Source organism: Paroedura picta, chromosome 1 (assembly GCF_049243985.1).
Source record: "Paroedura picta isolate Pp20150507F chromosome 1, Ppicta_v3.0, whole genome shotgun sequence".
NCBI classification, from domain to species: Eukaryota; Metazoa; Chordata; class Lepidosauria; order Squamata; family Gekkonidae; genus Paroedura; species Paroedura picta.
This window is the reverse complement of record NC_135369.1, coordinates 98,989,802-99,016,048: the sequence shown is the minus strand read 5'-3', so window position 1 is coordinate 99,016,048 and position 26,247 is coordinate 98,989,802. Positions and strand designations below refer to the sequence as shown.

Below are 26,247 nucleotides of genomic sequence, written 5' to 3'. Positions count from 1 at the left end.
GGGCTGACGCGACGGAGGCAAAGTGCGACTGCCGGAGGCTCCCTGCGCGGCGGCTTGGCGCGGCGAGAGGCACGAAGCGCCTCTCGCCGCATCAAGCCGCCAATCAAGGAAGCTACTGCGAGCTGCGCGAAGGGTTCCCTGCCCGCGTCAGCCCACCGCTGCCACAAAAACAGGACTCGAAAACAAGGACTCGGACAAAGACTGCGGACGCTCGCCAGCCTCCCGCCGCCGAAAAACCAGGACTCACAAGCCAGCACTCGGACAAAGGCTGCAGCCGCTCGACAGCCTCCCGCCGCCTCCTGCAATATTCACACACAGCCCTACAGCCAGCCGCTGAACCCCTGGCTGCACTCGCATCCCGCCCCCTTCTCTGCCCGCCACGGAGCCCTGCAGCCCGCCGCCGAAACGTGGAATTTACCGTTGGGTCCTCTTTGTGCTCCCTCTTCCGGGAGTGAGAGCCCACACATGCGCACGCACAACCCCCCGTCCAACATGGCCGCGCCGAAAACAAATGCCCCAATAAGCCGCTGCCTGCTCACAGTTCGCCGCCAACATCACCAGCGCCGTTGAGCAGCCGCGCCAACTTCCTCGCCGGAATAATTAGCCCCAACGACCAGCCGCAACGGGAGCCCACATCCTGCTCGCCAGCGCCACCAGAATGGCGCCACGGAGCCGCACACCGGCCTCACAAATGGCCCCTCTGCACGGTAAGCTCCCTCGCCTCTCCCTTTCTGCCTAATTGCGCCCCACACCGCTAACTCAACCTGCCTGTCCGCTTCCACGGGCCCCTGCCCGCAACCACCCACAAACACGATAGCCTGCTAGCGCCCATTGTATTAATTCTACAATGGGCTTAGTTCCTAGTCTATATACATAAAAGCATGACCATTACACCCTGACCAAATGCTGAAGGTTCCAAAGCCTCCTGTTGGTGGAATCTCCCCCACTCATGGCCAATGGGTGTAACTTTTCAGAGTCACAGCTCCCTCCGTCAGATACCCTGATGAAGGGAGCTGTGACTCAAAAGCTTATGTCCCCCCCCCCCCAAATCAATCGATAAGGATTCTCGTTTCATATGTGGAACATCTATGTAAGGGGTTAGAATACGTGTCCCCTGCCTACTCCCCACTCCCCTCCACAACCCACTTCTTTTCCTTACCTGCAGATGCGGTTCCTGGATGCGGCAGCTGGTGCAGCCTCAGCAGGTGGGGTTCGCACAGCAGGTGGGGGTTTGCTGCTGCAGACCCCGCCAGTCTCCCGAGGTTACTCCTGCTCTTTGGAAGGACAAGCAGTGGTGGCGGGTGCCGAGGGCCAGAGCTGAGCCCTGCTAGGTGCAACCGCTCGTCCCCCAAGGCCGCCTGTGTTCTCCTGAGGGTGCAGGCTGCCTCAGAGGACGGTGTTACGCATGGCAGGATCCCTGCCTTATGTCTTGGCACACTGTCTTCTATAACCAATGGCACCCCACAATAGTCTAGGCTTAAGCTAAAGCCATGACACTGCTAGGGTCAGCCAAGCCAGGCCAGACTCCAGCTTAGAATCTTGCTCTCTGCCTTAGGTTTGGAATGACAGCCTTTGCCTGACCCAGAGGTGCCTCTGGACTCAAGCCTGCATCAGCTCACCCCCCCCCCCCATTGTATTTCTAAGTGAGTGGACTGGCTTCCTCCTGTTTGCCTAAGGGCTCCTAGGAAAATCCTTTGTCTTGCAACATTTTTCACACTTGGCCCCTCTGCCAGGGGATATTTCCTCCCCACACCCTGCCAGCTAGACCTGATGGCTCTCTTCCTCAGAGCCATTAATACCTTTATCCAAATCCATTTATGGCCATCACCCCCACTTGGCCAGGTATTGTCCTAATCTCTGGGGACCCTGGAAACTTCCAGCACATGCTTACCTGAGCCTTGTCACATAGCCCCCTTCCCAAAATCCTATAAAAACTGTGGCTTCACACAGCCACTCTGAGTGTCTTCCAACCCGGGACCTCCCACGCTGGTTCGTGCTCCTTCCTCTGACCCACCACTCCTCGGACAGGTAACTATCAAGCCTTCCACTCTTCCTCCCCCTTCTCTATATGACTGCTTGTATGTGTGTTAGCTATTTGTGTGTACTTTTGTTATTTTCCTTTCAATAAAAGCTTATATTAATATTTTACCATTTAAATCTGTGTTTGCCTTGAGTTCCCACGGGCGTAATAAACCCTCGTATACAAAGGTAACGATCCGATAACGCTAAGTTACCCCACTCTCGCAGCATTTGAGCTAATATTCCCCACGAGCTCAAAGATACGTGTTTTTAGGACACGTGTTCAGCAATTTGGGTAACAGATTATGGTGGATCTCGCGGGCAATTGCCCCAGGCTTACTCGGGAGTAAAGTGGACGCACGGCACTCTCCAGTAACCCGGACGTAAGGGGAAAAGCCCGTTTGAACTCTTGGCATAAGTGTGTGAATGTGCTCTTGGAAGTGTGCTTTCTAAAAGGGTTGGCCTCTCTCTCTCTTTTCTACCCTTTTGCTATTGTTTTGCTCCTGCTGGAGATTAGTTTCCTTTAAGGCTAGGAAGACCGAAGCAAGGTTTTCTTAGGCTTAGACGGGCGGGTGGACGAAACGCACCCAACAACAGTTTTCTTAAGACTAGGAACACCGAAGCAAGGTTTTCTTAGGCTTAGACGGGCGGGTGGACGACACGCACCCAACAACTAGGGATTAGCCAAGCGTAGGAAGGCGTTAGGCAAAATTCCTCTTAGCTGTAGGAAGGACCAGGAAAATCCCCCTACTGCTAAAATCTGTGCAAGCAGAGTCGCTCTCTGTAGCACAAAACTGCCCTGCGGCCGCAGGAGTTGGAGTTTCGAGTGTCGGGAGTGGCACGAGAACTCAAGCGGGCTTTGCGAAGCTCAGATGATCCAGGTTTTGGTAATTTTCCCCGTGTTCAGGAAAGCCAGGGCGATCCTAACCGAATAAATTAGCCGGTACCCTCAGGTTTTCTTGGTAGTTTTGTCCCTGAATCGAGAGAGCCCCGGCCATCTCGGTATAAAATAAGAAAACTAGCCAAACCCCGTAAGGATGTGCCTTGACGGGAGCCCTTCCCCCTTTTCCCCTTGCCGCTTTGAAGGATATAGAAGCCGCAAGAAAATCCCCCAGTGATCTCTTCCCTAAAAATACCTTCAGGTTTTCGGTGGTTTTCCCGAGGATCAAGTGCGCTCCGGCAACCTTGATTGGAAAAATCAGCCATCTGCTTGGTTTTTCGGTAGTTTTTGCCCTGAACTGAGAAGAGCCCTGGCCATTCTCAGCCAAAAACAAACTAGCCACACCCGTAAGAGGTTACACTCCACGGGATCCTTTTCCCTCTCTCCCCTGCTGTTTAAGAGACGAGCAGCGGCTGCCCCTAAACTCATCCCCTCTGTGCTTGCTTGCCCAGCGACAAGAAGCCAGAAAACCAAGCCCCGTCCCCTTTAAGATCTTGGAAATTAATAGGAAGAAATGGCATCTAGATTCAATTTGACTAGCCTGATTGCCTGTAAGGAACGAGCAGACAGATTGACACTCTGGGTGACCAAGAAGGGCGGCCGGAACCCCTGGCGCCCAGGAGCTTTCAAAAGCTCCAACCCCCTGGAAACCCTTACCGAAGCTTTCCAAGAATGGTGTAACACCAGAAAGCTCGGGGGTGGCAGTAAGGACTCTTATGCCACTTGGGGTATGTTTGTTGCCCTTCAGGACAGTGTAGCCCAGATTGCTGAGCTGCAACATGCCCTAGAGGAGAAGGATGCCCTAGTGAAGGAGCAGGTAGCTCAGCTGACTGACCGTCTCGAACAACGGGAGGCCCAGTTAGCTGATCTCCTGGAACAGCGGGAGGCTCATATCATCCACCTCTCTGACGAGATGGAGGACATGAGAACTGAGCGCTTGAGTGCACGGGTGGAAAAGGCTCATCAGCTTCAGACCATCCAGGAACTAGAAAGTCAGCTCCAAGCCACAAGGCAAAGAGCTGAGGTAGCAGAGGCTCGCATTCTCGAGCTAGAAGCAGAGCAAGTTAAGATCAAGGGAGCTGCACAGTTCCTAGGGGAGAACAGTGTGGCCAAGCATGCTCAAGTAAGCCATGAGGCATGCCATAGAAAAATGCAGCAACTTGAAAAGCAGTTAGAGCTCCAAAGGGCTCTAGTTGCCACAATTCATACAGAGACTCTTCCCCTTCTACCTTCTGAGTCTCTGCCAGAAGATATAACCCCCAAAATGTTCATAGAACCTCAAGGGGAAAATTCAGCTCCCTTCCACCCAGTTCTAGTTATAACCCCTGCAGATAGAACTGAGAGGCAGGAAATCCAGAAACAGCTTCCCATTGCAGGCCAGCTTAGAGAATCAGGTTCTCTGGAATTTCCCACTAACCAGGACTCCAAAAATTTAAACATTCAGGCAAACAGTGGTCTCCACTCTCAGTACAGGATCAAGAGGGAGAACCGCTTTAATCAGAATCACCCCAATTCTAATAGGAATAGAGACAATTGCTCCCTGCAGCCACCTAATGGCTGGAGCAAACAAAAGCGAGGAGAAAGGAGTAAGCCACCAAATGGTTTCCCTTCCAGTAATTTTCCCCCAAATAATCTCATACCTAAATACTTCCAGAATAGAAATTCTGCCCATCAGCAGCGCAATAAAAGAATCAGTAACAGGACTTTTCTATGGCGGGAACTTAGAAATACTGGAGCAGACATGTCCCAGTATCATGACCAACCAACATCTGTACTCATGTTTGGTTTTGTAAAGGCCATTAGAGAGAAAAGGAACAGAGACATACTTAGATGTGAGCTACAGAAAACTAGCCCCATAGAAATTTATTATCAATCCCCTAAGGACTGGCAGAAGGAAATAGAGAAATTTAAAACTCTTACTCAGAAACAAGATTTAGAAATTAAGGATCTTAATGAGAAAAACAAGGAATTCCAGGGTGAACTTTTAAATGTAAAAACCCATTTGCAAAATGTTCCAAAGCCACACAGATAATAAATTGAAAAGAAAACACAGCAGATCCAGTAACCCAGCTTCATCTCTTGTCTTTAAAGAAGAGAAAATATTCTCAGTTCCCCCATCACAGAGTCAGGAAGGAAATCTTCCCTCTGAACCTGTACAGAGTTCCAAAATCCAAGTTCACAATAATGGTTCAACATGCGTGCTTTAATTTTTACTTTAAAAATTTTCAAATTTTAAATTTGGCTGCAATTGCTAGAGCCTCCAGCTATAGTTGCAGTCACACTGAAACAGCCACTATTTTGCAATCTTAAAACAGACTCTCTTTGTCTAACTGCCTTCCTAGGCACTCAGCCCCATGACTCATGCCTTGCTTTCCCCCATCCAGGCAACTAATCCACATAACAAAGGACTGAAAGTATTCTTTCTTCCCAAATCAGGAAGAAGATTTGTTTCTTTAAAGACTGACCCCTACCTCAGAGAGAATCTAAGGGGGGGAGAGTACAGTAAAATAGTTCTGTTCTAAAATATGTTTAGTTTTAGTTTTTATTTTTAAGACAATTTTGGCTGCTTTTAGTATTTGAAATGTTTTCTCTTTGAGAAAAAGCATTCCCTCCATAGCTTTTCCCTCTGACATTTTTACTTCCTATTTCAAATTTTAATTGACAGTTAACACTCTTTTCTTTTTTCATAAGACCATTTTGATTAAAAATCTGTTTTTGCAATTTTGTTTTTGTTTTGAATATGTTTAGAAAGCTTCATACAGACCTTTCATTTGGGTACTCAGGCTTCCACTCAGCCTATGAAAAGGCACTCTGTGTATGTACAGAGGAACAGTCTTTCCTCCTTAAAAACACAATTCTTTTGACACACTATTGTGTAATGGGACTCTGACTTCATCTTCATGTTCTTCTCATTCATTCTTTCCCACTCATATTCTCAGCAGTACTCCAGTGTAACTTTTAAAAGAAGCAATTGACATCTAATCAGCCTGGCCTACCAGCAGGCAGATCTCAATCTGAAAAACAAGTTTCTATACCTCAACCTTTAAATTTCCTTTGAAGTTATTGGTTTTATTCATTTTTATAAGAAATCCTTTGCTTTAAGATTTGTGCTTATGTGCTCTAACTTTTTAAATTGTTTATGTCAATCCACAATATTTTGCAAATTCTTTTGCCATGTTTTTGAGTCCTCTTTTAATTAGGAGTCCTCTCTTGTGCTCTTTATTGCAAGATCTTTATAGATCACTATCCAAGTTTTGTTTTTTTAAGCTTTCTTTTTGTGTTTTGATTTATCTTATGTTCCTTATAGAGAAAAATCTGTAGTATATTTTTAACCTATTGCATATCAGAGCATCTATTTCTTTTTGTGCTTATTAACTAGGAAGCAATTGACCAGATTCTATCTAGCAATTCTCCTTTTTTCCCCTCATATATATGTGTGTGTATTTGAGCTGCTAATCTATTCATTCATAGACCATTTGCAACATGTTTGCAGGAACCTTTAACTTTGGCTCTTTGATTCTTTTTCTGAATGCTTCTTTTTACACAACAGTGCAGAAGGCCAGTAGACCTAGCCTCCAAAAGCTATCTGCTTACAGGACTTGAAGGACTTTCTCTCCTCTTGTGTATTTCTACAAAGCATCTCGCTTCAGTCATCAGTTTTCTCTCAAATTCCCAAACTCACCAGGAGTTTGGCATCCTCCTTCCCTTGTCTTATAATTTTGCTCTAATCTCCCTCTCCCTCCCTGGAGATGGCATCTAGCTCCTCTTAAATTCTATTTTCAGTCTCTGTAAGGTAATGGTGGGCAGCCACCACAGTAGATCTTTTTGACAGTCACTTATGGGGGCACCCCTCTGCTCCACTCTTTCACTTTGAGTTCATTGTCTTCAAAGTTCTAAATTTTTGAGTATTTTTCCTAATCTGTATATCCATCAGGCTGTGGTCCTACTTGAGCCCAGCCTCAACAGACTTAGCAGCCTCACTCTTTGCAGCTGCACACACTTCTCCACTGAACTTTTGTCAATCTTTGTCTTCAAAGCTCTCAATTGGGTGTCTCCCCCTTGAGCTCTTCAGCTCCACTGTGCTGTTGATGCCCTGGGCCACTCAAACATTCTTGCAACCCGCGTCTGCCAAGCCTGCCCTAGTGAGGCTCCAGGCTTGTGCATCACAAACCTCAGATCGCCAGGCCAGTTCCTGATGGTCCTGCCTGTGTGCTCTTCACCTGTGTCCTGCTCGCCAACCTCCAGACCTGACCTGGTCAAGATGACAGCAATCCTCTGCCTGCGTTTGCTATGGATGTGTCCTGTGGTCATGACCTGCTGCTCTGTGCTTTCTGCCCCAGCCTACTTGCTGGTGAACTTCTGATGCTTGCTGTTTACCCCAGCTCCTGCTCTATGAAGCCTCACTGCCCAGCCGGCCTGCTTCTTCTTCTGTATGCTACCTCTGACCCTGCGTACGCTCTGACAACCTGGATTAGTGCCTTCACCGCCTCTTCCCCTGCCATTTCAGTCACAAGGGGGGGAAGAAAGATCAACTGGTATCCTGCACACATCTCCAGCTATTTGCTTGTTGCCACAACCTCTTGTCAGTGGCTCTCTCATAAAATGGATCCTCACCAAAGTTGCTTTTTACCCCCATGGAGAAACCTCCTTCACCATTCTATGTGTTTGCAAACATCACCCAGCAATGTCTTGTATATATATGCATATATATATATCAACTGGTTCAAAATTGAGAAAGGAGTTCGGCAAGGCTGTATACTGTCGCCTTGCCTATTTAACTTGTATGCGGAGCACATCATGAGAAAGGCGGGATTAGAGGAGTCACAAATTGGGATCAAGATTGCAGGGAGAAATATCAACAACCTCAGATATGCAGATGATACCACTCTAATGGCAGAAAGTGAAGAGGAACTAAAGAGCCTGTTGATGCGGGTGAAGGAGGAGAGTGCAAAAGTTGGCTTGAAACTCAACATCAAGAAAACAAAGATCATGGCATCCGGCCCTCTCAATTCCTGGCAAATAGATGGGGAAGAAATGGAGATAGTGACAGATTTTATTTTCCTCAGCTCCAAGATCACTGCAGATGGGGACTGCAGCAAAGAAATTAAAAGACGCTTGCTCCTAGGGAGGAAAGCTATGGCAAATCTAGACAGCATCCTAAAAAGCAGAGACATCACCCTACCAACAAAAGTGCGTTTAGTCAAGGCTATGGTATTCCCAGTTGCAATGTATGGCTGCGAAAGTTGGACCATAAGGAAGGCCGAGCGTCAAAGAATTGAGGCTTTTGAACTCTGGTGCTGGAGAAGACTCTTGCGAGTCCCTTGGACTGCAAGGCGAACAAACCGGTCAGTCCTAGAGGAGATCAGCCCTGACTGCTCTTTAGAAGGCCAGATCCTGAAGATGAAACTCAAATACTTTGGCCACCTCATGAGAAGGAAGGACTCCCTGGAGAAGAGCCTAATGCTGGGAGTGATCGAGGGCAAAAGAAGAAGGGGACGACAGAGAATGAGGTGGATGGATGGAGTCACTGAAGCAGTAGGTGCAAACTTAAAAGGACTCCAGGGAATGGTAGAGGACAGGAAGGCCTGGAGGATCATTGTCCATGGGGTCGCGATGGGTCGGACACGACTTCGCACATAACAACAACACAATATATATCAACATCTTCAACTGCTGAACCAGTTGCTCATCTTCATCAATCCTCATGTTCAACTATTCAAGGAATCTCCAGCTTCACTCCCACCTTTACCAATGGGACAAGGGGGGGGGGTTCAAACTGTATTGTCTGTATTCAAAATTGTATTGTGCCCTGTATTTCAACTCACTGTCTATTGCATTGTGCCTGTATCATCAGTTTTAAATAGTTTGCAAGTTTATGTATATAAGTTTTGCTAAATTGCTTAGCTTTATCTTGTTCTTATTGCATTGCTTATTAGAAGCCATTGCTTAGTTCATTGTCTAACTTTTTAGTTTCTACCACTTTCTGCTTGCTTCATAGTAATTGCTTGATATTCATTGCCAGCATTTTTAGGATTGCCTAGTGCTCGTATTCTAAAATATTGCTCAGGTACTGCCCACAGAATCCTGCCTGCATAGAATTTGGTTTTCACTGCATTTGCTTTTTGTCTGTTGTTTGCTAGATTGCCTTGCTCAACGTATTAGTTTGCATTGGTTCATTGCTTTATTCATATGGTGGAGACCCTCACGCTTAGCTAGTTCATAGTTCATGTATGTTACATTTAGTTTTGAGTGGTTGTGGTAAAGAGGAACAGCAACTTCACAGCTTTCCTTAAGTCACCCAGACCCCTCCTAAATGTGTTTTGTTTTTAATTTGGCTTAAGTTTTTGTAGTGGCAGAAGATGGCCCCACTTTTCTCTCTGAATTTCTAGTCTGAATTTCAATCTTTGCCGCCACTAACGCATTATACATTGGTCTGTAGTGAATAAATTGGACATATAATTCACTACAGAAGGGGGGGAATGTTACGCATGGCAGGATCCCTGCCTTATGTCTTGGCACACTGTCTTCTATAACCAATGGCACCCCACAATAGTCTAGGCTTAAGCTAAAGCCATGACACTGCTAGGGTCAGCCAAGCCAGGCCAGACTCCATCTTAGAATCTTGCTCTCTGCCTTAGGTTTGGAATGACAGCCTTTGCCTGACCCAGAGGTGCCTCTGGACTCAAGCCTGCATCAGCTCACCCCCCCCCCCCCATTGTATTTCTAAGTGAGTGGACTGGCTTCCTCCTGTTTGCCTAAGGGCTCCTAGGAAAATCCTTTGTCTTGCAACATTTTTCACACTTGGCCCCTCTGCCAGGGGATATTTCCTCCCCACACCCTGCCAGCTAGACCTGATGGCTCTCTTCCTCAGAGCCATTAATACCTTTATCCAAATCCATTTATGGCCATCACCCCCACTTGGCCAGGTATTGTCCTAATCTCTGGGGACCCTGGAAACTTCCAGCACATGCTTACCTGAGCCTTGTCACATAGCCCCCTTCCCAAAATCCTATAAAAACTGTGGCTTCACACAGCCACTCTGAGTGTCTTCCAACCCGGGACCTCCCACGCTGGTTCATGCTCCTTCCTCTGACCCACCACTCCTCGGACAGGTAACTATCAAGCCTTCCACTCTTCCTCCCCCTTCTCTATATGACTGCTTGTATGTGTGTTAGCTATTTGTGTGTACTTTTGTTATTTTCCTTTCAATAAAAGCTTATATTAATATTTTACCATTTAAATCTGTGTTTGCCTTGAGTTCCCACGGGCGTAATAAACCCTCGTATACAAAGGTGACGATCCGATAACGCTAAGTTACCCCCCTCTCGCAGCATTTGAGCTAATATTCCCCACGAGCTCAAAGATACGTGTTTTTAGGACACGTGTTCAGCAATTTGGGTAACAACAGGCAGCAGCAGTGCAACAAACAGGGCTTGGCTCCGAGCTTCACCAGCTGCCGTTTTGTTCTGCGAGGCTGCCCACACTCTCCATCTACTGGCGCAGTCCCTGGGGGTGGGACAATGAACATCATGTCTGTAGACGTCCATTGGAGGGACCACGCCAGTAGATGTTCTACATCCAAAACTTCTGGGTCCCTGAAATGCTCCTGGACTTGAATCTAGCTGTCAGAAACATTGAGGCCATATAAATCCGAGAAAGAAACTGTGTACTTCTCTGGTCCTATGTTGCAAATAATTAACACTTGCTTTTCTTATATATAAAGAGCCAGGCTTGAATATTACTTACCAGCTGTTTGTGTTTCTGTGCTGTTTAGATTAATAAATCCAGATAGTTTTTCCTCTTCTTCTTTCAATTTGTGCTCAAGCCTTCTTACTGAGTCTATACTCCCACTGCACTCGCCCAGAAGTTTCATCTGTTTTTTTTTAAATTTTAAAAAACAATCATTCTCATTAATCTCAGCAAGGGTGAAAAAAAGCATAAAAGAAGCTAACTATAAAGCAATTTCAGTTATAGTTCCGCAAATAAGTAATTTCATGATGCACTAGAAAGAAGGCTATTGCCTTAATGATTTGCAAATTTCATGTCTAGCATCTTGTTTTAACAGTAGTTAAGGACAAGAAAGGGAGTGATTACAGGTTAAAGAAATACATTTTCTACTGTGGTGTTTTCAGTGATGTTCACAAAAAAATATGAATATCAAGGAACTTAAATTGTGACAACATTTTGCTTTTGCTGGGATCTGCAGGAACCAATTGAATGTCAGCGCTAACTTAATTCTGCATCATTCTGGGACATATGGATTGTTGAGCAAGCACTAAGTCTGTAGTCAAAAAGTGATTCACTAGGTTCAGGATCTAAAGAGCTATTTCAGGCACACCTAATGCAATGTTAAAATGTGTTTCCTTTGAGCAGCAGAGATCAATACAATGAACAGGTCTACCTTGGTTTTTTTTATGCTTCAAAGCAACATTAAAAATATGGCATGAAACAGGCATAGGTCCAGTTGGGGTTGCAGGGGTGGTATGGTGGCTAGCATCCCCCCTCTACTGTTGGGTCCAGCTGCTGTGTCCTCCAGCTTTTCATCCGGTAAGAGCACTGTCTTTTCATGCACAAACCATGCAAATGTATCAGGATTTATGTGTTTAAGGTAAAGGTATCCCCTGTGCAAGCACCGAGTCATGTCTGACCCTTGGGGTGACACCCTCTAGCATTTTCTTGGCAGCCTCAATACGGTGTAGTCTGCCAGTGCCTTCCCCAGTCATTACCGTTTACCCCCCAGTAAGCTGGGTCCTCATTTTACTGACCTCGGAAGGATAGAAGGCTGAGTCAACCTTGATTGAACTCCCAGCCTCATGGACAGACAGCTTCAGTCAGCATGCTGCCTTCACTCTGCGCCACAAGAGGCTTTTTGTGTGTTTAACTTGCCTTTTAAAATTTTTCTGCAGACTTGGGGTACCCTCAAGCTTGAAGAAAGATCTGTTCAGCCCCTGTTCAACCCTGATTTGTGGTTTTAAGTATCCACAGATGGGGGCGATGAGTGGCTAACAGTGTATAGATATGTTACCTATTGAATTTAAAAACCTGTAATTTCAACAGTTATTTGTATGGTAAGGTATTTATTGCATCTTATAAATCAAGATTCAGTTCTACTGGCTGTATATGACAAAGTGAGCTGAAGGCCCATGAAAGATTACGCCCAAATAAATGTATTAGTCTTTTAGGCCCACAGAACTCTATTGTTTTTGCAACTATTAAACTAACATGATAACTTTTCTGTAACATAAATATTATTTTACATTTATGTAACAACGCTTATATGTACTTACATATCCTTTATAGCTGGAATCTAGTTCTGGCCCTGTTGGTGTTTTACTGCGTATAATATTCTCTGTTTGCTGTATTTGGAAACGGCTGGTGTCTAAGGCCTTGTCAAGCTGCCGGATATGTTTTTCCAAGGAACTTGGCTCTCCTGCAACAAATATTCAAGAGCAAATACTACCAAAACAACCCACTGAGATATTCAGAACTGAGTAGCTAGAAAAACAGGATAGTACTAATTAGAAATAATAGCAAAGGTTGATTGCAGTAGTATGTCTGTGACAAATCAAATTTGTAACTAACTTGTAAATGTGTAAACAACTGTTTGGGGGTAGAATGGTTTTGGAAGGAATGTGTGCTGGCCACCAAGAACTTCTTGGTTTGGACAAGAAGTCTGAAATTGTCAAAGATCCTCTCCAAAGATGGTGCTTCCAGTTCACCTACCATATTAACTGCTGGAGGAAGGTCATGGCGGAGTGACAAGATCTTATCTGTGAAATAGCTCGCAAATGCCTCACATCTAATTTCCAATTGATTATTATTTGGGTACCCTTCCTGGAAGGCTGAAAGTGAACAAATTACTTAAAGAAGAAGAAGAAGAGTTGGTTCTTATATGCCACTTTTCTCTACCCGAAGGAGGCTCAAAGCAGCTTACAGTTGCCTTCCCATTCCTCTCCCCACAACAGACACCCTGTGGGGTGGGTGAGGCTGAGAGAGCCCTGATATTACTGCCTGGTCAGAACAGTTTTATCAGTGTCGTGGTGAGCCCAAGGTCACCCAGCTGGCTGCATGTGGGGGAGCGCAGAATCGAACCTGGCATGCCAGATTAGAAGTCCACACTCCTAACCACTACACCAAATTGGCTCTCTGTAAACAGTAATGACAGGCATGAGCAAGTGGCCACAATTGAAGCAGCATAAAAGTCTTGTTTTGCCACTTTTACTGCCATGTCATAGGCTTTCATAAGCGTCCTATAAAATGTTCTTGAAGGCTTGCCATGAGTTTTCCCACAAATTTGTTCTAGCTACCTGTTTTGTTCAGCACAGCTCATCAGTGTGCTGGCTTTGAATGAGCAAGAAGAGGACATCGAGGAGCGATCTCATCAACAGTGCTAGACATATGATTGTACTAGCCATCAACCATCTCATTCAGTAAGTCACTGGGAGGCTTTGGGTATGGCAGAACATCCAGAAAAACTTCTGGATCCATAAATCTCTGTGGGCAGGTATAGGCAGGTGAATTAATCTGCAGCTGGGTCTTTAGGTCATAAGGGTCTGACTATGGCACTGCGTTACTTGCTATAAGGTCCACTTCCAACCCCATACTAAAGATCAAATCAAACTGCTTGATGAGTAGGACAGGCAACAAAGTTTGTGTGTCCCAGTTTGGCTATGGATGCCACTAGGTCCAGGCCACAACCAGAGGTGGACATTTCTGTGTGGATATTAAACCCCCCCAAGATAATAAGTCTTGGGTTCTGCAATGCCCACACAGAGGCTGCCTTTAGCAGGCTCAACAGGGCTGGGAATGAGCTCCTGGATGAACTGGGGGCCCTGATGGGGTTATCACAGTTCTGCAGGGCACGCAAGATGCAGCTCTTCCACCAGGCATTTGGCTGAGGCCAGGTTGTGGAAGATCTGGGGTTCCTCCTCATGATGTCCTGTACACCAAGGGAAGGAAGTACCCCCTCCCAAACCTGGTAGATGGTGGTCACAGGGGAAGAGCCATCGGCCCATGCTGGACTGATGAAGAAGAGGAAGGGACATGGGATTATGTTTCCTGGGAATTCTATAATTTTATCGATATTTTATCAGGGTTTTTACTGTAAACCACCATGAGCTGGCTTGGTCTAGGAGTGGCAATCAATAAATTTAAAAATAAATAAAATTTAAAATATATAATAACAAAATCTGCTAGGGCATTTAGTTGGCAGTACACCAGCCAGATGGCCAAGTCCTCGGCTTTGTTCCACCTCAGGCCAACACATTCAATATTTGAGACTGTTGGTGCAGGGAGAGCCCTAAAGGAGAAAACCTCCTGAACTAAGATAGCCACCTCTCCTCCCTACCCTGAGGTCCAGGATTGATGAAGCACTGAGAACCCTGGGGAAGGAGGGAAGCTCTTTCAGAGTGACTGTTTCACCCTCCCTCACCCAGGTCTTGGTCACACATGTCAGAACCACCTCATGCCCTGCAAAATATGATTGCAAAGTAGAGGATTTGTTGTTGATTGATCTGGCATTGCACAGCATCAATATCAGAGTTAAGTTGTCAACCTTGGCCTCTTTATTCCCTTGCATTTCTTGGAATGGGTTGCAGATTAAAAAGGGAGCAAGCCTGTCCGTATCTTGGGTGGGTCCAGGCTTACCAGGTACATCTGCTGCCTGGATGTATACATCTCGTTTCCTTTCTATTGTCCAATCTTCTTCCTCTGCCATATCTCCCTTACCCCCAGATGCTAGGGATTCCCAACCCCTTAGGGCTTTCTCTTTCAGCTCCCTCTTCTCTCTACTGTTGTTAATGTCTTCCCTTTTCTCAATTTCTTCATTTTCAGATAAAACTGCGCACACTTATTAATTTCCTATACTGTTGAGTCCTTTTCCCATCAGTTCCTTCCTTAGTTTCTCCTTGTCGACCTACACTTTACTTTCACTGTCTTCCATATTCTCTTCCATCTCCTCCTTTATTTCATCTCAATGTATAGTCTTTCCTCCAATGTTACCCTACCTGTCAGATAGCCTCCCTTCCTGTTCTGATCTATGATGTATTGCTCTTTAACTGTCCTGCTTTCACCTTTCCTTTCTTGACTCACTTTCTCAGTCGCCTTTCACCTCCAGTTTCATCTGACCACTTCATCCTAGTCCCTTATTCTAATTCCTATTTCCACTCTGAGATTGACTCAGTGAGCGTAGGACTATTGTTCACAATCTGTCTGTTGCTCACAAACACTTCATATCACAGTAAGTAAATCAGTAAGAAACATGTTACCAGTATTAAAATAACTATACTGGCTGGCAATGTACTTGCAGATCCAATTCAAAATGCTGTTTATTATCTCTAAAGCCATAAATACTGTGGGACCATCTTTCCACATATCAGTGCCAAGAATAGAAGTAGCTGTCAGATGCCCTGTTCTGTTTGCTTCCACTTTCTGAAGTTAGGTGGATGAACTGTAGGCTTTTCCAACTGTGGCAGCAGAAGTTTGGAATACCTTCCTTATAGAATTTTACCTGGTGAAGTCTATTAAATTTTATTTTTCACCCATACTTTTTCTTGGGAGTTTTTTTTTTTTTGCCTATGCTTAGCTTCCTGATTTTGGATTAATGTTGCTTTAATTTGAATGTGATACTAACTGGTGTTTGACTTGTGGAATTTTTTAGATACTACATTTTGTATCAGATGATTTATTTTAGTATGCCTACTTGTTTTTAACTTATTTTAGTGTTATGGATTATTGTACTATATATTGTGGAACACTGTCTCCAGCCATAAATTGAAAAGAATCTCTGAGAGAATGGATCAGAAACATTCCAAATCAATTTACTACATTCATTGAAATGCTACGCTGTAATCTGCAACCCTATCTCAACCCCCAGGAAGATAAAGGTTAGTTGTATGGTGATTTTGCCTCTAGAAAAATTACATCTTAAAAAACTTCCCTACCATACCATAGAAAGTGAAGCAAGGAAGAGTGCTTGATTATACCTGTGAGACCTGCTGCTCCTCTGAGATAAGATTGTCCCTCCTCCTCTTCTTCAGAATGTAATGCCCTAGACACTGCTGTCTCCAAGTCACGGCTCAGGTCATAGTCATGATCCCATTCCAAGGGGATGGAGTCTACACTAGCAGGAGTGTCCCGTCCTGACCTTTCACTTCGGAGGGGCTGGGGAAGGGACAGAGACAGATTGGAGGAGGGCTGTGGGGAAAGAATACTGTCTGCAGATTTGTCATGCCAGTGGATGTCAGAGAGATCTGCTGATTCATCCAGATCCACTTCACGATCAGAGAGGTCATGTTCATCATCTGTAAGCTAAAAGGAAACATTAAAGAGATAATTAATATTCTTCTCCAAATCATTTTGCTTCTTGTTAGGTCAATAAGATAAAAGTGTCACTACGTAATTCAGTCTTACAAGACTCATTCTTTTCTTCTTTTTTTAATGTGCTTTTTTCTCGTTCAGATAACATTTAATAATAAAAGCACCTAAAAATAAGCATGTCTTAAAATTCTTACTGCACATTTATTTAGTTTACTATCTCTAGACAGAAAGCAAAATTACTGCAACTACAGCAAACTTAAAAAGAAATTAACTTGGATCAGTATTGATTCTTTCATGTTCTGAAAATCTGTATGCTTCCTCTTTAAGCTGCTTTGGTTTGATTCTCAAACTATTCTTTGGCACTTACCTTCTGTAAGTTTAGTTTGGATACTTAAAAGAAAGTTTGTCCAGATAGACAATTATATCTTTATATATAGATTATGCAATATAGATTCAGCACAACTTGCCATGCAATGTACAATCGATTCAGCACAACTTGCCATGCAATGCACCTTTATGCTTATGCATATTTGAAGCATTATTTGCATTTTACTAGCTAACTCCCTAGAGTTTTTGCACACTGCACAACAATACAGTTGACAGGGAACATTAAGGCTATAAAGAACAACTTTTATAAATCTTGGTATAGATTGAGCAATTACATATGGGGATTTTTAGCTTATTTAAAGTTTATATATATATCTGCAAATTATATCTGCAAATAAGTATGTAAAAAATGTTACATACTGGGAGACGAATTAGTTTTTTATGGTAGCGCTCCACTCGGCCAAAGACTTCCTGGCAGTATCGCTGAAGCTCATCAAGCTCTTCTTCAATGACAGCTGCATCCAGGGGTTCACTTTTTTCTATCAGCTGTTCACCCTGGGCAATGATCTGCTCAATCTTGCTGTTGTTCAAGGAGATCTCTTGCTGAAAAGCCTGCATAGTGATGTCACAATATTAAAAAAGAATTCTTTTATTTATTTTTATCTATTTATATTCAGACTTTTATACCGTCCCTCACAACAGGTTGTCTCGGGGTGGTTTACACATAAAACCAATAAAAATACAGCATAAAAGCCCATAACACCCTTATTATACAAAACTAAAAAACACCAAGAGAAAGATGATGGCATAATTTCTACAGCCCAATAACTATTCCAGCCAGATCAGCATGGATGTTCCTATAACTCTGTGGATGTTCCTATAACCCTGTCTATCCGGGCAAGTCATACATATGGGGAGGGATGGTACATTTAATTTCAAACAGGATAATTTATTTTAAAATGTTTTGTGTAGCAAAGAGTTATAGTATAGGTATTGTGTAGAAACAATAATATACAAACTAAACAGGTGAAGCAACTTTTCAGCTACTAGAGAAGCAGATTAAAAAAATCAACCGACAAGGAGAATCCTTGTTCCCTGCCCCTCCCTCCTCTTCCCCACCCCCTCTCCCTCTCCTTATCTGCTGGTGAGTTGTGCTGTGCTGGCTCTGCCCCTGCCCCTGCCCCCGCCAGCGTCCTGAGGCTGGCCCCGCTCTCTGGAGGGCAGGAGAAGCCTCAGAGGCATAGTGGAGGCGGCCCTACCCCAGCGACACAAAGCACTGTGTCATGCTGGGCTGGCCCTGCCACCGGCAGTCTCCAAAGGCTGGCCTCGCTCTCCAGAAGGAGGGAATGGCCTTGGAAAACTGGCAGCGGCAGCGATGATACCAGAGCTATGAGTGTGCTTCAGTGCCCAGGTGCTGCTGCCACGGTCCATCTACTGGTGCGGTCCCTAGGGGCAGGACTACTATGTCTGTAGACTGTTGGAGGGAGTGCGCCAGTAGATGTTCCAGATCAAAAACAACTATCATTCCGTGGTCTACTAAGTAACTGATGAAGATTTCAGAACCCCAATCTGGGTTCTGCAAAATACAGGAAGTTACTATGAATTACAATGCATTGGGATTGGGGCTTGATGTACAGAATGGAACTTCCACACCCCATCACACTGCATCTCCAGCAATATTGTATTCAGGAGTTCCACCCAAAACAGTGCAGGATGTGATGTGGACACCTGCAATCAGAGGGGAGGAATCAGTGATTCAGAAATGCAAGGTCTGTAGATTTATGAACAAGAATAAGGAGGTCTGCAAAAAGCATCTGACCCCTCAGACATTATGGGGATTTATGTTGCACATTTGCTTCTAACTTTTCTAATAATTGGTAGGAAAAAGTAATTCTTGAAGCAATTCAAAATTTACACCACCTGTTGAATGCTAGGAATGATATTTGTGTTTGTGTTAGCTTTTCAGGACAGGTCTCAATGGTGTTAATTCAGCTGCAGTGTATAATTATTTCTTATCATATTTTCCCTTGTATGTTTATCAAACTTGCACTGGCTGAATTACCATATATGTAAGGATAAAGGTAAAGGTAAAGGTATCCCCTGTGCAAGCACTGGATCATGTCTGACCCTTGGGGTGACGCCCTCTAGCATTTTCATGGCAGACTCAATACGGGGTGGTTTGCCAGTGCCTTCCCCAGTCATTACCGTTTACCCCCAAGCAAGCTGGGTACTCATTTTACCGACCTCAGAAGGATGGAAGGCTGAGTCAACCTTGAGCTGCTGGGATCGAACTCCCAACCTCATGGGCAGAGCTTCAGACTGCATGTCTGCTGCCTTACCACTCTGCGCCACAAGAGGCTCTTAATGTAAGGATACCTGACAATAATAATGATTGGGCACTTCTGTTTTATTCAGTTGTGTCTCTATGGCTTGTATTTATTCACCCTGAGTTGCTTTATCTTTGCTTGGACATCACACTCTGAGAAGTGTTCTATGTTGGTCAACTGTAGGTCCATCTCTGTTAGCCAGACCAGAATATTGTCACGTGCAGTCTCAAACTCTTCACGCTGGCCAATGAAATGCTGAAAAGAAAGAGGTAAGGTAACTAGCTATATTTTCTACATATTACTGTAGTAAATTGAACAGTTAAAAATTTTAGAAATTCCACTAATAACAGAAAAGAGCTGTGTTGCTCACAACATTCCCCAATGAACACACCACAATAAGAAGTCAACTAGAAATAGAGAACTACTTTAAGCCTGCGGAGGATGGAGGTGACTCGCTTCTGTAAGTTGTCCCATCTCTGGTTTCCTTCATGAACCATCTGCTTGAGACTACAAGCAGAGTCAGTACGGTTCTCTCGAGCCAGACGGCGGTACTGTTTGTTAATCAGTTCTAGCTGGGTCAAACTTTCATGTACTTGTCGCTGAAAAGCCTACAAAAGAAGCAACAAATAGTCTATCAGAATATTGACCTTTCAAATATTGGGATCCAGTAGGATAGATTTTTGGGGGAGAGGGGTTTAACAGCTTTGGATAAAATGAGAATTATAATTAAGGCAATTACATGTGGATGTAAGGATCATTCAAGAATGTTACTCTTCTTTAGTCCTTCTAGTTGCTTTGAGTGAATTGTTTATTATAAAAAGTACAACTAAAATTTCCAATGGCTTAGTTTCACTGAAGTTTATCCACAGACAGAAGAATTTCTGCTCACATAGCTCAATGTTCTTGCCTTCCCCTTCCATAAAAACCTAAAATCTTATTCCTGTCGATGGGGGTAAGATTAACATTTTAAATTATCAGTACCAGATACGCCACACATTTTTATGCAGTAAAATTGTGGGACACGTAGTTTGCTATTCTTTCTCTGTTTATCTACAACAATTGTTTTCTTCCAGTACCTTCTCTAGTACCACCATATCCTTTTGGGATGCTGTAGTTTAGATTATACAAACTTTTGATAAGTCATGAATGAAAATATGTTGTACACTATCCCAAGACAGCTCTGCCAAGATGAGAGATCTTATAAATCTAATAAATCAAACAAAATCAAACCACCACACAAGTATGAGGAAGAACACTAAGAGCAATAGCAATACAACACTGCAAACTGTGATTTTATATTCTGGTAGTGACACTGTAGAATAGTAGCACAAATATTTAGAACAGCAGTATATATACATTACACTTAATTTAGTCTATATGGTACATATGTAAAAATCATGAAATGCATTTTTATTTTAAAATAATTTACAACACAATGAATATGAAAAATCAAAAGTAGTGGGATAAAAACATGGAAGGTTGGATCTAAAGGTTTCCTACAAATGGAAGTGGACTTTTTTATGGAGGGGGGGGACTTAATTGTCCCCTGCCACAAAATATTTCTGTGTGCCTGGGTAGCGAATTCCAAGAATCCACCGACCATCCAGAATCAACTTTTTGAGCAGCATAATCAATTGTAGAGGAAAGGTGGAGATGAGAAAGATCCATGTCATGAATGGATATCCCCTTGAGGATCTCAGTTAAATCCAACCCAAGTTATTAACTGAATAAAGCCAGGGCCTAACATCCAAAATGAAATCAAGTTTACAAAATAGTTAAAGATACAATGTAGATGGACAAAATAAATCTAAAGTGAAAAATTATACAATTATTCATCTATTTAGCCGGTCTATTAAATTCTGTCCTTGAACAGCTTCAAATAAACTACAGACATGGACACATTTATGGCAAGCAATGGTGTTTTGCTTTTGCTCAAATTTGTTTTGCTAATTCCTGCTAATTAAATTGAAAATAGGCAGTTGTGCTGCAAAGCCACAGCCAAGGACAAAAGAAGACTATGTAATTTGAAGCAACAAAAAATCCCTTCCAGGTTCTTCTTATTACATGAATACCCTTCATGTAAATGTCAATAAAGAATGTAAAGAATGTAAAGTAGATAGTTAGAAATAAAACCTTTTCTAATGCATGGGAAATGTTAAGCAGAGTTCAAAGAGACAGATAATCAGTTTCTCTCGGAAAAGAAATAAAACTGTCTCTTATCTTTTCCCTCTTAATAAAACAGTAAGGAGTGTTGGGGTGGGCTCACTGTGATGGGGAGGGGCAACAATTGGTTCCATGGCCCTGGACTGACAAGCGGAGGGGCCAATTGGAAGGCGCAAAGCGCCTTCCAATTGGCCCCTTGCCAGGACAGACCAAAATTCCATCCAGCCAGGGGTAATCTGGAGAAATGGTTGCCAGTCTGCTCCTGAGAGGGAGAGGAGGTCAGTAGGGCTGCCAAGGGGGGTGAGAACAGAGGACTTTCCCCTTCTGACAAACAGTTGCCTGACAGGGAGGCCACAGAAAAGCCCCTTATCAATTAAAACACTGCTCTGGCCGGGGGTTAGACACAGCCAAGCCATGTGTCTTTCTTCTTTGCAACTCTCTGCAGATTTGAGGCCACTGCACAGCGTTATTCTGCAGAAGAAACTGGCTCTTTTGTCTCCTGTTTCATCTGCACAACAACCCTGTGCAGTAGGCTTCAAATCTTCTAATTCAACAACAACAATCTGTGTGGGAGGCCTTAAATGTTTCTTCTCTACCACAACCCTCTCCAAAGTAGCCCTTTCTACCTGGGGAGCAGATCTTTATACTCTGCAGGTGAGCTGTAATTCCAACAGGCTCCACCTGGAGGTTAGCTACCCCTGGGTTGGAAATATTCCTGGAGGTTTGCAGGTGGGACTTCAAAATCGTACAATGCCTCAGAGTCCAGCCTTCAAAGGCGCCATTCTTGCCTGCAGTTGGGAGGGTGTGGTGCAGGTGTGTCCCTCCTGGGCTATGGGCTAGGGTTGGGGTGGGCTGAGTCCGCGATCAAAACTCCCAGATTGGCCCCTTGGCCCCGGACTGACAAGTGGAGGGGCAAATCGGAAGGTGTGAAGCGCCTTCCGATTGGGCCTTCACCAGGACTTACCAGAGTTCCATTCACCCAGCCCAGCAAGGGGCAATCAGGAGACATCGCTGCCAGTCTGCCCCTGACCACCGCAGGGAGAAGAGGTCAGTAGGGCTGCCAAGGGGGATGAAAACAGAGGCCTGGACAGGCTGCGCCAGCCCTTTTCACTACAAGGCTATCCTAACTGTCAATGTCCAAATATAACTTTGCCTCAGAACCCTGACAGAACTGGCAGGAGGCTGCAGAGTGCGCTCCCTCCCCTTCCCTCTTTTCTGGCCTGCTGTGAAGGAGCCTCTGACAGGCCTTGACTGAGGGGAGGGAGGTGTTTCCAAGAGCAACGCAGGGGAGCCTGAGGGCATTCCTTTTGAGGGGGGAGGGGATTTCCTCTTCTGCCAAACAGTTGGCTGACAGGGAGGCCACAGAAAAGCCCCTTATCAATTAAAATACTGCTCTGGCCGGGGGTTAGAAACAGCCAAGCCATGTGTCTTTCTTCCTTGCAACTCTCTGCAGATTTGAGGCCACTGCACAGCGTTATTCTGCAAACGAAACTGGATGCTGCTACTGAGGTTCTTTTGTCTCCTGTTTCATCTGCACAACAACCCTGTGCAGTAGGCCTTAAGTCTTTCAATTCAACAACAACCTGTGTGGGAGGCCTTAAATGTTTCTTCTCTTCCACAACCCTGTCCAAAGTAGCCCTTTCTGCCTGGGGAGCTGATCTTCATATTCTGCAGGTGAGCTGTAATTCCAGGAGCTCTCCAGGCCCCACCTGGAAGGTGGCTACCCCTGGGTTGGAAATATTCCTGGAGGTTTGGAGATGGGACTTCAAAATCATACAATGCCTCAGAGTCCAGCCTTCAAAGGAGCCATTTTTGCCTGCAGTTGGGAGGGAAGGGAGTGGTGCAGGAGCGTCCCTCCTGGCCTATGGGTTATGGCCAGCCCTTACCAGCAACTGTTTGTATTCTGGGGCACAGACAGGCAGACCAGCATCAGTCCTATGAGTCTGGAAAGTGCAGGAAGATATAAATAAATACACACAGCCTGAAACTGTAAATAGTGAGAGAGGAAGGGAAGATGATTGGAAAATTCTTTGAGACATCTGAGGCCTGCTGGGTCACTGCGGCCCATTCTCAGTTCTCTCAGACCTCTTAGAGCCCCACATACCTCACAGGTTAACTATTGTGGGGAGACAAATGGAAAAGGTGTTTGTAAACTGCTTTGAGACTCCTTTGTGTAGTAAACAACAGGGTACAAAAATCCGTTCTTCTTCTAAGGAGCAACCATGAAAGAAGCATTTGGGTACATAACATTTTATCAACAGTGAAAAAATGGAGAAGAAGGAACAGGGTGGACACCTGTGTACTGTGACTACCCCATGTGTATTAGGGCAAAGGGGCATTTCGGTGTTTGTGGCCTAATTCCCACAAGAAGGGAAATGACACAGAACTGGGGGGAATGGGTTGCCATGTAATCTTCCCCTAAGAAGAGTCTCCAGTCTGATTTTCCCTTCACATATCTGAAGACATGGCTCTGGAAAGCTCATCTGTAACCACTATGCCACAATTCCCAAAGGTCAGTCCTCTCCCATACTCAACGAACATTCCACGCCACAGGTTCTTGACACCCATATCTCCACACCCATGCCCTCATTTGCCACTACGCCCCCACAACCTCCCACACAACACACACATTCAACCCCATACCCTTACAGACTGGACAACTCCTCCCCTTCCTCTTCCCACTGCCAAGCTCTAGCGCCCGTTGTATTCATGGATACAACGGGCTTTGCCCCAAGTTTCTAAATAATAGTAAAAACACAGGCAGTCTTTATGTTCAATCAACTACAGCTGTTGTTTCACCTGTTAGCAACTTTTGCCCAGAAAAAGAACAGCTGTACATATTTTCCAGTTTGCTCTAACAATATCTTTTTCTTCACCAACTTCACTAGCCTTATTGAGTCTCTGGATAATGATACTATGTTATGGCACTCATGACTGATGTCATTCAAATGGTCTGAGGCAGAATTTTAAACCACCATAATCTTATGTCTAATTCCATGGCATGCAGAGCAAAAATCAACACAATGGGGCCGGGTAGGGATTAGGAAATGTTTCTGCAAACCAGTAGGCTACTTCATCTTAAGCTAAAATGCAGACAGAAGAGAAAACAAATGTAAAATAGTTTATGTTAAGATTTCATGATATTCTCTCCTTAGATCTCAGCAACATCTCTTGATTGTCTAAATCACTCAAAATCACTGCCAAGATCTAGTGGTAGGCTTGTGATATCTGTCCCTCTTAATAAAACAATAACGAGGGCTGGGGTGGGCTGAGTCCGTGATCAAAACTCCTGGATTGGCCCCTTGGTCCCGGACTGACAAGTGGAGGGGCAAATCGGAAGGCGTGAAGCACCTTCCGATTGGGCCTTCACCAGGACTTACCAGAGTTCCATTCACCCAGCCCAGCAAGGGGCAATCAGGAGACATCGCTGCCAGTCTGCCCCTGACCACCGCAGGGAGAAGAGGTCAGTAGGGCTGCCAAGGGGGATGAAAACAGAGGCCTGGACAGGCTGCGCCAGCCCTTTTCACCACAAGGCTATCCTAACTGTCAATGTCCAAATATAACTTTGCCTCAGAACCCTGACAGAACTGGCAGGAGGCTGCAGAGTGCGCTCCCTCCCCTTCCCTCTTTTCTGGCCTGCTGTGAAGGAGCCTCTGACAGGCCTTGACTGAGGGGAGGGAGGTGTTTCCAAGAGCAACGCAGGGGAGCCTGAGGGCATTCCTTTTGAGGGGGGAGGGGATTTCCTCTTCTGCCAAACAGTTGGCTGACAGGGAGGCCACAGAAAAGCCCCTTATCAATTAAAATACTGCTCTGGCCGGGGGTTAGAAACAGCCAAGCCATGTGTCTTTCTTCCTTGCAACTCTCTGCAGATTTGAGGCCACTGCACAGCGTTATTCTGCAAACGAAATTGGATGCTGCTACTGAGATAATTTTGTCTCCTGTTTCATCTGCACAACAACCCTGTGCAGTAGGCCTTAAGTCTTTCAATTCAACAACAACCTGTGTGGGAGGCCTTAAATGTTTCTTCTCTTCCACAACCCTGTCCAAAGTAGCCCTTTCTGCCTGGGGAGCTGATCTTCATACTCTGCAGGTGAGCTGTAATTCCAGGAGCTCTCCAGGCCCCACTTGGAAGGTGGTTACCCTTGGGTCAGAAATATTCCTGGAGGTTTGGAGATGGGACTTCAAAATCGTACAACGCCTCAGAATCCAGCCTTCAAAGGAGCCATTTTTGCCAGCAGTTGGGAGGGAGTGGTGCAGGTGTGTTCTTCTTGGGCTATGGGCTATGGCCAGCCCTTACCTTATTCTGGGGTGCAGACACAGACTAGCATCCGTCCTGTGAGTTTGGAAAGTGCAGGAAGATCTAAATAAATATTTACAGCCTGCAACTGTAAATAATGAACAAGTAAATGGCTGGAGAGATGGCAGGCGGCTGGCCACGGTAGCAGCGGCCAGGGCTGCAATTTCGGCCTGGGGGAAGGCTGGTTGGGAGGCTCGGGAAGGTCCCCTTCCCTGGCGAGGCTCCTGCCTCGGCAGCTGGAAAGGAGCAGGGTTCCCCGTCGGGAAAGGAGCAGGGCTGCTGCGTCACAGACGCGGTGGCCCTGCTCCTTTCCTGACATCCCCCTCCCCAGGCAAGCTCCTTTCCCGGCGGTGAACCATCTGCGCAGGCAGACCAGACTGGCAGACCACACTGGCTTTGTGGCTCCTGATTGGCCCCTTCGAGTTTTTATCACGGACAGGCCCGGCCTCTTTCTCCACCCACACAGCCCTTAGGGCTTTTTTCTTACCGCTCTGCGGAGCGGTTTACAGATTCCTTTTTAACTTTAGGAAATTTTAGCATATTTTAGCAAATTTTAGGCTAGTGAAGTTGCTGAAAAATCATCAAAATTTCTCCCTGTTTAACAATGTGTTCTTTGACAGAGCCAAAACAGGATCAGAAGACACTATATTTCAAGCCGTGTAAATCACCTCAAATTTTTTTAGTTCTTCCTTAGCAACTGTGTACAGCACTCCAGAAGAACTAGGGAAAGCAGCTGTCCTTTCAGAAATTTTCAGCCAATCTTCAAAGCGGGAATAGTCATCTAAGAACTTTTGCCACAGCCTCCATGTCTCTTCAATCCTGAAAGGAAAAATGAAATGTGAGGACAGGCCAAAATT

At 45.0% G+C, this 26,247-nt stretch overlaps 1 protein-coding gene across 15 annotated transcripts in view; it reads right to left on the bottom strand.

The window, feature by feature from the left end:
* SYNE1 (spectrin repeat containing nuclear envelope protein 1) overlaps nucleotides 1-26,247 on the bottom strand; it is a 493,810-nt gene that overhangs the window by 22,300 nt on the left and 445,263 nt on the right. For all 15 annotated transcript variants that reach the window (XM_077349398.1, XM_077349413.1, XM_077349457.1 and 12 more), the window contains 7 exons: nucleotides 26,059-26,209; nucleotides 19,356-19,538; nucleotides 19,048-19,185; nucleotides 17,024-17,215; nucleotides 15,943-16,267; nucleotides 12,247-12,389; nucleotides 10,706-10,832 (listed from right to left, as the gene is read on the bottom strand). In XM_077349398.1, the coding sequence (XP_077205513.1) occupies nucleotides 10,706-10,832; nucleotides 12,247-12,389; nucleotides 15,943-16,267; nucleotides 17,024-17,215; nucleotides 19,048-19,185; nucleotides 19,356-19,538; nucleotides 26,059-26,209 (1,259 nt within the window). The remainder of the gene's footprint in view (nucleotides 1-10,705; nucleotides 10,833-12,246; nucleotides 12,390-15,942; nucleotides 16,268-17,023; nucleotides 17,216-19,047; nucleotides 19,186-19,355; nucleotides 19,539-26,058; nucleotides 26,210-26,247) is intronic.